This window comes from Dufourea novaeangliae, unplaced genomic scaffold, assembly GCF_001272555.1.
Source record: "Dufourea novaeangliae isolate 0120121106 unplaced genomic scaffold, ASM127255v1 scaffold89, whole genome shotgun sequence".
NCBI classification, from domain to species: domain Eukaryota; kingdom Metazoa; phylum Arthropoda; class Insecta; order Hymenoptera; family Halictidae; genus Dufourea; species Dufourea novaeangliae.
Window position 1 is genome coordinate 4,208,651 of NW_015373988.1, and position 16,213 is coordinate 4,224,863.

The 16,213-nt window shown below is 38.1% G+C and overlaps 1 protein-coding gene across 1 annotated transcript in view; it reads left to right on the forward strand.

Moving 5' to 3' along the window:
* The window catches only part of LOC107187500 (RUN and FYVE domain-containing protein 2-like), a 34,812-nt gene extending 18,870 nt beyond the window's left edge, over positions 1–15,942 (forward strand). Inside the window, exon 12 of the mRNA XM_015575616.1 lies at positions 15,688–15,942. Coding sequence (XP_015431102.1) covers positions 15,688–15,828 — 141 coding nt within the window. The 3' untranslated portion in view covers positions 15,829–15,942. The remainder of the gene's footprint in view (positions 1–15,687) is intronic.
* Positions 15,943–16,213: the final 271 nt, after the last annotated feature.

Sequence of the window (16,213 nt, forward strand, 5' to 3'; positions counted from 1 at the left end):
TTTCCTACCGTTCTGCACGAAATTACGTGTATGTTTTAAGCAGTTATATTTTATATACAATATAATTCAATATGGACCGTGAATTTGATACAGTTATCGCTGAAATTCTTTGAAAAGGTTCTATAAACTCCAATATGTATTATTAAGAGGAGAAATTTATTAAGAGAAAAAAAATACAAATTCGATATATGTTTTATACAAGCTTACGTACGATAAATTAATCGTAGAATGATTTTAGTGTAACTTTTAATCTGCCACAGATTAAACTAGTATTCCATGAAATTCGTTGCATGCATTCTTCTACCAATTCTAGAAGTACAATAATAACAATACTTTCTCAAATAAACTGTGAGAAGAGTGTCACAAGCTATAATTCTTTCATTTCCATTTGATTGCGTAAAATATTTCCCAACACGTAGTTCCACTGTCCAACTAAAAGTGTTATAAATTAAACTCCAATACTTCAAGCGTGATGGCACTAGTGTCACTTTGTATAATAAATGAAATACTATCTAATGAATCAGTTTCTTTTCGCTAACAATTACATGTTGTCGACTTGTGTCACTTTTTTTGCGGGGATGCGATATATTACTAGATTTATTCCCGTATAAATTAAAATTAACTCTTAGAATACATTCGAATCACACCTCACTGCAAGAAACTTACTTGAAAAACGGAAAAATGTACAGTTCTCATTGTCGAGGCTTTCGGGTGTAAGCTGTGTCCTTGTGGAATTATTTTACCAACGCTTCGCAAGCATTACAGCTAGTCTTCATCAGTTTTTTGTGCCTTGTAGTGCTCCACTAACCCATAAACAGTCGAATAAAATTATAACTTGTGGTAAAAAAATGTATATTTTAATATATAAAAATAAAATAGTATATAATATATATTTCTTTACTACAATAAAATCAAATTACTTCTATCTATAATAAAATATGTAAAAAAAACATGTCTTACACGTATCTTTTTAATAATTACGGCGTGTATAATAACTGTTAACGGGCTAATATACTAGAGCTTGTTTATGTTCCAGTTCATTGCTCACCAATAGAAAAAAATTTCTAACTAGTCAGCTGAACAATGAAAAAACAAGGATGAGGGAGTTTCTGATTAGGTTCAGATGATGGCCCGTACCCCTGTTGACGTTGTTAGGTTGTTTCATTATCTCCAATCATTATTGCACTTTTCTGGGAAAGTATCCTTTGGTCTTCGCTATAACATTAGCGGAAAAAACATACTAACCAATATCGTCCGTAAAACTTCGGAACTTCATTCGATCCCTGATTCACGCCCTATGGCCCATGAAAATCGTCCGTTCCGCCTCCGAAACATATTCCAATCGCATTATCGCGCCATCCGGCCGGTTCCGATGCAACGAATTATGTGCGGTGCATGCACGTCGGGCATGCATATTCAGCGTGGTGTCGTGATAGAGACGTTGCCCGGCCCATAAAACACATTCAGACCGTTGCGGTTCTCCTCGTTTTTTCGCCCCGTCGCCGGAGGTCCGAGGAAGACACGGGACATTACCGCGATGGCGGGCGCAGATCGGGGGTAGCAAGGCTGCGGCGGGGGTGGTAAGTTATTGCATAATAACAAGCCAGCCCAGGGCCGTTCTTGTCGCTCATTTTTCGCCGGTGTACGCGTATTACCATACTGTTTAATATAGAATAGGGCCGGGTTGGACGTGTGGCTGGAAATCGTGACGGTGGGCTAAGTCCCTGTCGGTCGATCGCTGATGCGCGTTCACCGTCACTGCGAAGGAAGTGCAAAGTCGACAGCAATCTGGTGAACCCCACGGGACTTCCTGGAAGAACCGAGGAGAATTCGAGCCTGCGTACACGCAAGGACATGCAGAACAAGAGCCCGATCTGTCCTGTACTGTTTAGGGTTTAGGGAGATGTCTAGTGGGGGATCCAATGGTAAAAGGACCTTTTTGATAGGTCCATCTTTTGACGTTCCTTATTTGTAGAATGGAAACGGTATTATCTGATAGAGAAAACTGTATAGACATGCAGAACAATACCCCTATTTGTTCTGCACTGTTCAGGGGCTAGGGAGATGTCTAGTAGGGGATCCATTGGTAAAAGGAGCTTTTTGATAGGTCCATATTTTGACGTTCCTTATTTGTAGAATGGAAACGATATTATCTGATAAAGAAAACAGTTTAGCCATGCAGAACAGTAACCTGTTCTGTACTGTTCAGGGGCTAGGTAGATGTCTAGCAGGGGATTCATGGATAAAGGGAGCATTTGGCTAGGTTCATCTTTCGACGTTCGTTCTTTGGCGTTAAGAAACGGTATTGTTTGATAGAGAAAGTTGCGTATACGCAAAGCCATTAAAGAACAGGAACCCTATCTGTTCTGCATTGTTGAGGGCTAGGAAGATGTCTAGCGTTGGATTCCTGAGCAAGAGGAGCATTTCCGTAAGTCTATCTTTCGACGTTCGGTATTTGTCGCTAGGAAACAGTATTATCCGACAGAGACAGTGAATGGAAGTATCAGAAGCGAAACATAGCAAATGGAGGTTTGTTGTCACTTGTCTTTGGTGTATTCTGTTTGCTATCTTCATCCAACGATGTTACCTGAAGTCTAAATTTGGGACGGCTAGAGTTGATATGCGTATTTGCTATCTCTCGACGGAGTCTAGCGCTGGGAATTGAACTACGCCTTCTGCTTCTCCTATAAATTAATAGAACCAAACGAAAACGCATTGCTTTGTAGGAGGAGTGACGTTTTCTCGATTAAGCAAAATATGATCGATCGAAGAAGGATGATGCCGTTACAGATAGCGATATATTTACTTTCCCTAGCGAATACAATGTTAGGGCATCGATGTGAATACTACGGGATGGAAGAGGGGCATGTGCGGTAGTTACTAAGGTGGAAGTAGAACAGATACTTATTATTCGAATATCCACTTTTTCTTCCTGAGTTTAGTCCTATTCGTGGATGTTCGTATTCCAGCTGTTAGTGGAAATACAGACGTCTTTGTTTTTGTAGTAGTGCGAAAAATAATGGGACTGATATTATGACTAGACAGCGGATTTTATGCATTTATAGCTTATGGAGTTCTGTGAAGTACAATAAACGACAAAAGTTTTAACAGATGCAACGAAGTTTCTATTTCATTCTGACCCCTGTAAGATGCTTTAGAGAAAAGAGATATTCCTACATTTGCTCTTGTTTTTATAACCACCTTATAAAATTCCATTTTGCATAAAAATCTGCAGTCTAATTATGACCATTCGAACCCGCATCGCTGCACTTGGCAACTTATTAGTTCTCAAGTATTGTATCTACTGGAAAGTTCTGTTCAGTCTCCGACGTAAACAGGAATTTCCAAACACAGAGGTATTAGAAGCAGGTAGCGAATGGGGTATTATGTTTTCGTCTACCTAACCTTTACTATATAAGATAACAGTTTTGCAAACTCAGTGATTAGTCTACCAGTAGCGACGGTACAGTGAACGTATCTGTGGGAAAAGTGTGTTTACAACATCGCGTCTTTTTCGAGTACCAACAAGGGAATAAAGCGGTTGTAGCCACTCAAACTTTGTGTCGTGTTTTCGGTGACCATGCTATATTAGAACATCCATGCTGGCTATGGGTGCCAAATGTTTCGTGATAGAGATTTAAATCTTCAATGTGGACGAACCTCCGTGTGTCCAACGTGCTTCGAAGGGTACTAGATGACGAGTCATTTCTAACCTGAAGAAACGATAGAAGAGAAGTTGGGTGTGTCGCAACAAACAATTTCGGAGCATATCCGTAGTTTAGAATTTGTATAATCGGACAGAACTCTCTGGTAGACTTAACAATTACTACCTGAAAGCGGCTAAAGGCACCAGCAGATGGTTTGGTGTCCACACGGTTGTTTTGCCGCACAACAGTTGCCATCCTTTTCACGCTACGTGTGGTTTACTGTGTTCCACTTATTGTCCTAGCGCTTGTTATACGTTCTTCACGCGGCAAAACGACCGCCAGTGTGAAATCGCTCTGTGATCCCGAATTTGGCCCTTTGTGCGTGGCCGTTGTTCCCGTGAATCCTGACGGATTTCACGTTGCACCGGGGGTCTTTTGGGTTCTGAGGTCGGAGACAATAATAGGCGACTGAATAGTGAATTGCCAGGTTATCGCGTTCGTCACCGGAGATTTGTCTTAATGACTTTGGTTTTTCATGCATTCAGGGCTGGAAACGTTGATTCGGTGTCTTTTGAATGTCTTTGTGCGGTGTTGTTGTCAAACTGAGGTTTGTGTGATGCGTCAACGAAGGACCAATTTAATAGTAAGTACTATGATCTTTACGAGGAAATATATTGCTTTGGTTCAACGAACATTTGTTGCTGATATTCTTAATATCCTAGATGGGTCGTTTTGTTGTTTCGATAAAGGGTTTTAATTGACAATTAGGGAACGCTGAAAATAAGCTGATTTTTAGGAATTTATAACAAACGACAGTATTAAATAAATCATTATGAAACTTTGAGTGCTCCATATTTATCGTTTGAATTTACAAAAAAATTTATTTTTATTGAAAATGTCGGCTGTAAGTGTAATAAATTTAAGGAAAATTCACCCGAAAAAACATACTTCCGTTTTATAAGCTCTGCAAGCTTCTAAAATTTCTACTTTTTATTACCATTTTTGGTTTATCGATGGTATATTTTCATAAATAATGAGAAATATTTTTGAGTTTTTCATTTGAGATAAATTTGAAAGGGCTAGAATGCTCACCAATTTATATTTCTGGCGGCGAGGCTGCAGCAACTTCCTTCAAAAATGACATTTACAGCCAACATTTTTAATAAAAAAATTGGTTTGTTACCTTCAACGATAAATATAGAGTACTAAAAGTATCATGATGATTTATTTAATAGTATTTTTGCAACAAATTCATAAAAATCTGGTTATTTTGAGCATTCTATTCGTAATTCCCCCCTTAATGGGATAATGAGTATTCTAACGAATCACTAAACACACAGGTGCTTTTTTTTAGGTCAGTTACGGTACTTTTAAGATCGTTAATTATGTCATTTGGTAATCGAATTCTATTGGATACGATTTCGGAGAAATTTCATTTCGTAAATGGACTTGACACGGAAGCACAATTTGTATAATTTCCTTGAACAATGGCTATTTCGCGTCGATTACACCGAACCGATTCATTGGCGAATGCACGATATCGCGTTTGTAATTAATTTCTTGATAATTTCATCCCCGATGAGTTCCCCGAAACCGGCATCGAATGTTTGTTTGTTTTGATATTTCGATTTCTCGAAAAATAGTGATTACGAAATCATCGAATCGATAATCGACTTTCCATGCCCTGTTGAATTTTGCATTTGGATGCGTCGAGATTATTCGAATCCGTCGATGTAATGGAATTCTTCGCGGGGACAGTAAATCAGCCCCATTGGAAATCGTTTCGGTCTAATAATCCATTTCGTGGAAAAAAATATCGTCGACGCACAACGGTGTCCGCCGCCAGATGCTGGAACGCATAAATTGCAAATCGGAATAAGGAGGCGGGCGCTATCGTTCGCGATGCCGAAGTGGCTTCATAACGTTGCGTTATGGTCGATATCGATTCCCGCGCAGATGTTAATAAGTGAAACGCCTCGGACGTCTTACATACCCGTCTGTAACAGAAAACGATATTACAAGGAACGCGTTCAAACGGATTTTCGATAATTACGTTCCGACCGTGTTGCCGTTCCCGGCCGATGTTTATGGCCTGGGCTGTTAAATTTGAGAAACAGCCCCCCGCGGAATCGCTCGACAGCGAAGGAATTGTCCTGGGAAGTGGTTGGCAGGAATATTTTCTTAAGGGGGTATTCTCATCCGGAAAGGGTCAAAAAGTCGTTTTTTTTAAATTTTATTTTCTTAAACTAAAGTAGTTAACTAAGTTAAATAACATATTGAAGATACGTTCCCAACGTGATATGCATTAATTCATTGAAACGATGAAATTATAATGATTTCAAGGGTAGCTCACGCGTACCATTTTACCAATTTAATTTGAATGATTAATATTTTATACTACTTCAAAATATTGAAATGGAAAAAAGAGATCTTCACTAGTATTTTGTTATCGTCTAAATTTAACGAATTTTACATGGCTGCCATTTTGTTAAAAATTTTTTCTATTTCATAGTAGTGTACATGATAGTCACTTTTATGTAGATTATCCTCGATTTTTTTTCCGATGAATACAACGAGAATCGTGGCAGTCATGCACAGCGATACGCTGCAAAAAACATGTAATAATTTTGTTAATATAAACGATAATTGTACAAAAATTTTACTGTGCTTTCTTGAAATGTGAACAAACATTTAGGGAAACCTACAAGTTCCTTAGTTCAATAATTCTTAGTTCTAAAAATCGCTTAAAAATGACGCCTCCGAGTGGGAATACCTCTTTAAGAGGTGGCCCCGCGATCAATCGAATTCAGAGCAGCGTTCTCCCTCCACTGAATAATACGTTCCATCTGTTTACTGTATTCGGGGAACACGGTTTCAAATGTTCAGAATTTAATCGAGATTTGATCGAGAGACACGTAGCAGCGACTGGAATAATTGCAGTAGCCTCTGATGATTAAAGTTATTTCGGGCCATTACGGTAGAGAGATTGGATTCCTAATATCTTGTCGGCGATGGTCCCAGTTCCATAAAGGGAACAGATTATATGCAATGAAATAGGAGTAATTAAGGTAACGATTCTTTTAGAAAAAAAAAGACAGAAAAAACGAACACTGGCTCACGCGATCGTGCAGAAAATGACTGAGATAATATTCATGGCGTGAAAGTGTTACAACAAACTGCATTGTTTGTGAAACTTCGCGGGGCAATCTGAGATCCGATTCAGAATTGTGCGTGATATGCACCCCCCGAAAGCTTTATTACACCTAATGATTACTGGGGTTTAATGAAATAGCGTAACTATAAATTAGGAATTAATGTTTCAAGGAAGTATCTATTAGAATCGAATTTTAAATGACAACAATATTAAATTAAATATTTTGCACATGAAAATCAGATTTGTTTATACCTATAACTTTTGCTAACAAATAGATTTCAATTTGAAAAATTGGAAAAATATATTGAATTAAAAAGAAAAAATACAGATTTCACCTATTATAAACAATATTACATAAATGAACATTTCTGAGCAATGGCGTGAAAGCTGTTTGAATATGAAACAAGGAATAGAAAGAAAATTAATATTTAATCATTTTCTTATTTTAATAACTTAATTTACTCTTCTTTATAACATCAGAATATGCTCCATTGATACTATTCAAGCCTTCGCTGAAACATTTTTTGCTACAAGTAACAATAGTGAGAAAATCAAGGTGTCAAAATCGGGTGAGACACCCTGTATACGTATAACTCTACACAATCAAACCATTGCTAAAAGTTTATCAGCTTATATCTTGAAAGCTATTTATTCGCGTCATATGGCTCCTTTTGAACTTTTCCTCCCCTTTACGAACAGAGTGTCGTTGCCCAAGTTCTTAACTGTTCTACCTCCATTTTTCAAACAAATTTAGTTAATCAATCTACGTGCGTCTCATTGGCCCAAAGAATACAAATTCACCATAATGAAAAGAAAATTCAACTTAGAAATTAACAAATATTCTTTTAAATCCTAACCACGAAACATTGCAAGTTTTCTTTTCTTAATGGTTGTATCTCCAAATACTAACAACAGTTAAAAATTGATATCGATGATAAGATAAAATTTTCTTAAATATTCTAAAACTATGTTTTACTATATCAGTACTTTCCTGCTTCTATAATAAACTCCGTGAACATTCAACTCAGTTTTCTCACTTCCGAAGCTAGTGGAGATAGACCACATACGAAGCAGAGCGACACGTTGACGTAAAATTTAACATTAATCTTCAATGTAATATACAATTTCACAGCAATTTTTCCTTTACAAATGTCCACCGATCCAGGTATCTAGATTCACCTCGCGAAGCCGTGACCATTAATTTTTGTACACCCTGTACATTGGGCACTCGAAACGTCGTAGATCGTGCACGTCAGGACAGTATCACTCTGGGATCGGGATCGTCGGGCTGCCTTATTCCGGGATCGAAAAGTATAAGTATCCATTTCCGTGAAGATAAGACGAGCTCGAGGCAGTAGCTCCCATTGGCGGGCGAAGTCCGGAGTCAACCGATTGTCCCCCCCCCCCGTCCTCCTCCGCGAACTCGGTCGTAAGTCATGTTGATGGGACGGTTCAATAATTAACTTCGCGCGGAAATCGGTTATCGGGATGATATTATTCGGGCTCTTTACCTTACCCGGTAATAACCGGCAACCACCCTCACCAATGACCGAAGGGTTCGCCATCTTACTTAGGGGGATTCAATTTAGATGTAAAATTTAGAGTGGTGGTCGTCGGCCCGGATCCCACGGCGTTGCGCGCGCGTCTCTCTTTTCCCCCTTTAGACGACGACGAATTCCGCATTATTATAATAGACCCGTCGGTAATGGCTCGAAAATAAAGACCGTCGGATAATGGAGAAATCGTGGATAGTCGAGGAGCTAGAGGAAACCAGAGGTGGGCCTGAGGGGACAGAGAGGAACCGGGACGTATAGACGCCGTAAAGTTCGTCGTAACCTCATCCCCTTCGTACACCCCATCTTTCGCAAGGTCCTTTTATCGCCTTTTATCCATGGCAGTTTGCAAATCTCCCAGTGTTTCTTTATTGTTCGAATTGTCCAGCAGCTTCTCGATCATGTTCGTTTCTCTTGTCTCCGGTGGGACGGAAGTTACTCGGAACAACTGTGTATGCAATGTATCCCTTTACTCGGAAACCCTTTTCTCAGGCGATACTGCGAGGCTTCCGCGTATCTGCATGCCTCGTGTGCCGAGCAGAAATGGTGGATTGAGCCGGATGTAGTTTTTTTGCTGGATATCTGCGGGCAGGTGATGTTTAGACCGTCGAAGTTTATGCGAATATGGAGTTGTTGTGGAAGTAATTTGTTGAAAACGAAGTCGAAGGGAATCACATTTATCTCATTAAGGATTCTATCAGGTTCAAAGTAATACAAAAATTTTGTTGAATTTATTGAACTTTTTAATGCATTGAGTTTCAAACAATTGTGTGTTTGTGTTAAGGTGGCAAGCATGGGCAAGGGTATGTAGAAAGTAACTTTTTACAGAAAGTCATTATTACCATATGAAAGTATATACATTTAACTAAAATTTCTTGCAGACATATTGTTCCTTTTTTTAGTTACATGGTCACAGCATGTGATGTCGTTAGGCGTCTCTACAACTTTTTTTTTAATGGGTTCGAATGAAATATGCATTGAAATGAAAAATTCGAATATTTTCTTAAAATATATCACACTAGCTTCAAAATGTTTGTCACAGTGGCTTCCACTTTTAATGGGTTTAGAGGGAAGACCTTTAGTGAAGCAAGTTTGGCGAGGATTTGTAAAATTAGACCAGGTTCAATTTTCTAGTACGATTTGTGAACTTTCATTCTGTGTCATTATTACCTACTCAATGTTTTTATATTGGACTGAAAACTAATTAAAGTTTTATTTTTGAGGATGCAGATTTCCTGTCGCAGAAGTTCATTAACATCGTGCTGTGATATGAAACAGAAGTTCGATTTGATGTTAGTATTTTTAGAAGAGGTGAACATTTGATACGTCCGGCGGAATGTTCTAAAAACGAAGCTAAAATTACATTTCAAATGGCGATGTCATATTGGACAGAGTAATTTCAGAAAGATTTTGTTCGGAAATACGTTCTCCAATGCATTATCATTGGAAAAACCCTATTTATTATCGTCGTCGAACCATATTTCCTCAAAATGCTTTATTGGCTTTTATACAATCTGAAAATTATTATTGAACGAAATATCGAATCGTATTATTAATAATATTTATACTCTCGAGCTGCGAATAACTACGACAGACAATTGTAGTTGCAATTTTAAATCTGTGGCGCGTAAAATCCGATACATCGTGTCAGGAAACGACATTTCAACTTTGGAATTTCATAAATTTACTTTATCCTCATTTTCCTGTTTAAGCTTAACATATTTAAAATCTACAAAGGCAGTTTACATTGACTTTATAATCCAAGAATTTCATTAAATAACGTTATGAATTTCTAATCTCTTCGATTACTGCTAATACTATTGTACAAAGACACGAATCGAGAAATACACAATAAATAGACAAAATGTATTAATTACGCATTGCAAAATCGTAATTAAACTATGAAAAATCGAGGAAATCCTTACATAGAGGTTAGGTTACCTATACGGAAAGCTTCAGCCATTTTCTTCACCCGTCACCAAGTCAAATTACATACAGGGTGCAGTCGAATAACATGTATAAGCGGGTACGAGGTGATTCCTTGTGGAAAAATGGGAACAAAATATGGAATAAAATTTGTTCATTCAAGGCTTAGTTTTCGGGAAAATCGACTTCGAAAATTAATCTGAAACACATTCACCACACTACTAAGTAGAAACAGAATGCAATGAACAGACGCGCCAGCCCAGTCTTATCCAATTGCCCCCGAATCTAACAGATTCTCAAAGTCGATTTTCTCGAAAACTAAGCCTTAAATGAAGAAATTTTATTCAACATTTTATTCTTATTTTTGCATAAACAATCACTTCGTACTCGCTTGTACATGTTATTCGGCCGCACCCTGTATAGTTCAATAAATATCGCAATATTCACGAACCCTAAAATATTCTAAAATATTCTAAACGGATGTTGCTCGATAAATTAAAAAGAAAATAACCTTTTCTCACAAGTAATCGTTCATTCGAATTCATTTTATATATTCAGATGTTTAGAAAACAATAGTTCCTCCGCTTGATATGTCCCAGTGTCCAACATGGCGGCTTAACCGGGCTGTTGAACTAATTCTTTGGACTTAATGGGCGGCGTCGGTCGGGGGTAAGGTCGAGGAAAAAGTGTATTAAACGCACTTTTACCTGAAGTTGACGCAGGAACAATGGAATCGCACGGCGTCGGCGGCGGCGAGCGAGAAAACCGTCGCGTCGTTGGACTGTTGTCCATGTGCCAGCTTCAGGTGCAGCGGCCTGGGTGAACACTTTTTTCCGCTTGCACGCCGCGAGCGTAATCCGTAACTGCCAGCCACGTTCCATACCGTTTCTCCTTCGCCGCGGAAGCACTCTATATACATGGTCGTTAAAAAAAGAACACAAAACAAAACAGAAGAGTCTCTTTTCTTTTTTTTTTTTTTTTTTTTTTTTTTTTTTTTCGTCGACTCCCCTGTCGATGGCCCCGACAAAATATTGCGATTGCCGGTGTGTAAATGAAAATGGGTTCGGACGACGACGCGATATATCACTTTGATCGAAAGCTTTATTCCCTGTCTGCGAGCAGACAGCCGCGAAACGATCGTTTTTGATGTCCCTGATAAAATTGAGGAACGCCGCCCGCTCGACCAAATCAACGGCGATAATGTGAATTGACAGTCCTTGAATTTTTGCCCGTACCCGCCCGTCGGCCGTTCTGATCGGCAATATCAACGTGTGCTATGCACGTACCTACAGTTCGGTCGAGTGTGTAATTTCAATTCGCGGCGTGTGGTTCGATGGAAATATTCATTTTGCGCTTAACCTATAAACAGTACCGTTGTGTTTGTTCGTTGCACATTGCGTGCCCCGAAAAAACTGCGGCAGCGTAATGAAACTCGGAAACATAGTTTTCTTCGGTATCGATGGAATATTGAGTGGATCTCGTGTAAACGAATCGACGTAACTTTTCGAAGTGATGAAAGTTGAAGTAATTGAATGGAGTGGGGCCGTTTTCATTTAACCGGACGGCGTGTGGAAGTGTTAAAAATGTTGGTTATTCGGGGGAAGCGATAATTGGAATGTTACACTGTTTTCTTATTTCTTCTTTTTTTTTTTTTGTATTCCGAGCATAATGTTCCGACCGGACGCGATTGTACCCCTCCACAACCGGCCTTTGCGTGTTGGATGTTCAACTTTCGTAATTACGCGCAATTAGAAAATAATTATTGTTTCCAGAAACTTGCTGAACACGAAACTTCCCCGGGCACACTCGTTTTAACGTATTTACCGCATCACCTCTGGTGCACTGTAACGCGAGGCAGAATTTTAATCGGAGTTTTGTAGACTTAAACGTCCGTTAGACAAAATGCACGGTGAATGAATTCAAGTCGCGGCAACGTTATGGTATATCTGTATTTTACACATCGAGAACATTTTCATTATACTGTCGACAGTTATAAAATGTTTGGTCTATATTTACGACGTGGGTATTGATTTTATGGGCAGTTCTGAATTTATGGATAGATGGATGATGGTGTGGTAGTTTATAAAAAAAAAAATAAGGCAGAGTACGATACCCAGATGGTATGAGAGAGAAACGAAGTGTACAGTGGGTGATCAAATTATTATGAACAGGTGGAGAAATTACAGATTTTATGAATTCGGTGTTATAGACTCCTTCCCATTATCGACTTATTCAATAATAATAGTTCGAAGATACCGATTGTTTTTCATTTAGTTCTTATCGAACGATTCCAAATTTATAAGGTTTTCGCATCTTTGATTTGCTCTCCTCTAAAGTTTGAAAAGTGTGATTTAATACAATCTGTCCCTGACGTTCAGATATATTTTTTGAGAGATTATAATCGTTGCTGTATGTCAATAAAAAGATAATATGTTTTGTAATGAAGAAGGTACCATTATGGGTATTTTCAATTTCGTTCTTGATAAAAATTAAAATGAGTGGTGCATCGAAATGGTCATAATAATTTGATCATCCACTGTAATTATTTCTTTGTATAATTAAATACAGATTGAGTCCAAGTTAGGCAGAGATAGGCGAGGTGAGTGCGCTAAGTAGGGTGTTTCTTTGAACCGGGGGTTACGGAGGATTTCTACAAAAATCTGGGTCAGAGTTGTCCGAAGTCAGCTTCGGGAGCCAAATCCTTTTCCCATTCTGTCTACGTTAGCATGATGTAGAAACTTTGGTCGATGCAACGCCGTTCCGCGTAAAAAGTGGCTAATGTTATTATTCTCGCGAAGATTTTAATAACTTTTTCATATTTCTCTTGTTTCACGAGGGAAGACCATTACGGTGTAAGAAGTTTCTCGTGTCCGCAGATCCGATCTGCATCGGATAACGACAATATTCGGTCATCGTTTTTTATTCAACGAGTTTTTTACACTTTACAGCGAACATAGTGTAAATACAAAATCGTGTCATACTATGTTACATTTACATGTCAACTTTATTAATATGGTTGAGCTGTTCGAAACATAAAAATATTTATAGTAAATAATGGTTAGTAGGCTAGATCCCACCAAAAATAAATAAAAGAGAAGAAAAATGGAAAGAATAGGTGTTTTCAATATCGATATTTCTGACTTCAAAATAACAAGACACAATATATGGGTCATTCCACGTCAACCAGGACAGAAACTTTTTGATCACCTCTCCGATTTTGTTGAAATTTTGTTACGTGTTCGGTATGTCGTAGAAACATGCCTGAGTTTTTTTAGATTTTTAAAATTGATATTTCAGAAAATATAAACAATTAAATATTGCACAAAATGCTGAAAACTGGAAATCCGCTTATATTCAAACATCAATATTTTCAGTTCCGTTCAGTTTACAGACTTTATCTTGAGCTCATTTGAAAGTTCTCGAAGCGCACTTTCATATGGTATACTCTATAACCGTTTATATTTTCTGAAATATTAATTTCAAAAATCTAAAAGAAAATCACGTCTATTTCTACGCCATATAGAATACGAAAAAGAAAAACTTCAATAAAATCGGAGAGATGATAAAAAATTTTCCCTTTAAATCGTCCCCGTTGAATGACCCATATACATCAGTCTCATAATTTTGAAATAACGATTCAAGGATTTGGGCGTCAACAGGTTAAAGGTCAAGACGACGATTTTAAATACTGCTACTTTTCGTTATGTATTTATTCGAATACAACTCTGCTATTTACATACAGTAGTGACCGCTTAGCTGCAACGATTTTTCCCCGTTTATCTGCAACTCCGTATCCCCACCAGTTCGTGTAGCTGACTTCACACTACGGTCTCTCACTCCGCGCCTCTGCGTTCTATTACTAAGGTAAATAACCCGAACCTAGGCCCTCTCACTCGCACCGAATGCTTCTCACTATTAACTCCCAACCCATTCAGAGTCGAGCGAGTCGGAGAAAGAAATTCTTAGAATACACCTCCCCGGATAGCTGCTACGATAAGGTCCCGAGCTGATGCAGCTAAGTGGGGACTACTGTACATACATTCTTCAGAAAATTCTTGAAAACTGTAGGTATAGTGGAAGAAAAATTCTAGTTCTGTAGTTGAACAGCACAAGAAAACAGAATGTGAATATAAAGTTTGATCAATAAGCCTGGGGAGTTTATGTATAAATCATTATATTAACAATAATTCCATAGGATTACCACGAAGGTAATTTCCTTCCTACTTTTGTCCTTGTACACCTTGGAAATCTTTTTTTCTCAATTTTCGAAAGTGAGAATGTGAAACCTGCTGGCACGATCGCTGTTTCGCCTCCACAATATATTCGTATAGTTAAGTTTCGTCCCCGGTTATGAATAATTTTAAGAAATTCACATCTTCCCCCGTTTTAAATATTAAGGGTGTTAAAAGGACGACGTTTCGGCACGTGAGAGACAATTCTTAAGGGCTTAGACCACCTTGGAGGTCCGAACATTATTTGTAAGTTTCAAAATTTTTTTCGCCGTAATTATAAAATAAATGGAAAAACTATTTAAAATTCTACATGCCTCAGGGTGTATAATAAAATTTTTTAACTATTTTTTTCTTGGTGCTCTTCCATTATTGTAATTTTTTAGAGGATTCTCTCCATGGTTTGTACCAGAAAGCCCGCACACTTTGACCTAGGACAAAAATCTGAAAATTTTCTGTATCTATACGTTGCTTACTACAGAAACATAGGGATTTGTCAAAATATTAATTTTTGTGAAAATGGTGGATATTTGAAAATGGAATATTAATTTCAGGCGAAACATTTTTCTCTAAAATTGTCTGTAGAAAAAAATTTTTCAATGAATCGTAAAATGTCTATATACTTCTGTAGTAAATATCACAAATAAAAAATCTTTTGGTTTCTTGTCCTAATTCAAAGCATACGGGACTCTTACTGCAAGTCGTGTAGAGGGTCCTTTCAAAAACTGCAAGAATGGAAGAGCACCAGCACCGTCATTTGTTAAAAAAAAATAGTCACAAAATTTATGTACACACTATAAGGCATCTAAAATAAAGCCCTTGAAACAGTTTTTTAATTAATTCCATAATATCGCCACCAAAATTCTACATATTAGTTTCAGGCCTCCAAGTAGCCAAACCCCTTAAGAAATCTCAGGAGGAGCTAGATTTACTTCCAGTGTCTGTTTACCACGCCTCTTTCGAAAACTGGAAGAAAAAATGTCATAGGTGTATAAGGGCAGAAGAAGATTATATTCACGATTATCCTATGGAATTATTCTTAAGATCGATAACAAATACATAAAGTCTTCGAACTTTCTCATCAGACCATGTATCTTCTGGTCACCCTTTCGAACGGCGCCTCGTTACTTCCAGTCTTTCACCGTCTGATCGCAATCGTCGATCAATTTCTGTTTCAGCACCACTGTCGGAACTGCGGTGAGATCTTCTGTCACGCGTGCAGCGACAACAACACGTCCCTGCCCACCTCGACGAAGCCTGTCCGCGTGTGCGACGAATGTTACGTATTCCTGCTTGGCCGATATTCGGCCGGTCGCTAACAACATCCCTTCGTCTCGATCGGTCCGACAGCGTGGAAAACGTTCCAGGCGGAAGCTACGACAAAAGGAGGAAAAAACAGAGATCTGATCCTCTTTCTCTATCACACGTACACACCGGGCATACACACACATACAGTGAGTGTCAAAAGTATTCGTACGCCCTTTAAAACGGAACAACTCTTTTAAAATTGGTCCAAATGACTTGAGTTTTTTTGTGAAGTTAAAGACATTAATTTATTAAATGATGTGAAAAAAAATTTGAAAAAGTTGCAATTGGTTCGAATCGCGAAGAAAATATTAAAAGTCGTGTTTTACAACTTTTTAATCTGAGGCTATAATTAAAATTTAATAAATACGTATCGAAGATTTATGTTAGTTGTGTACA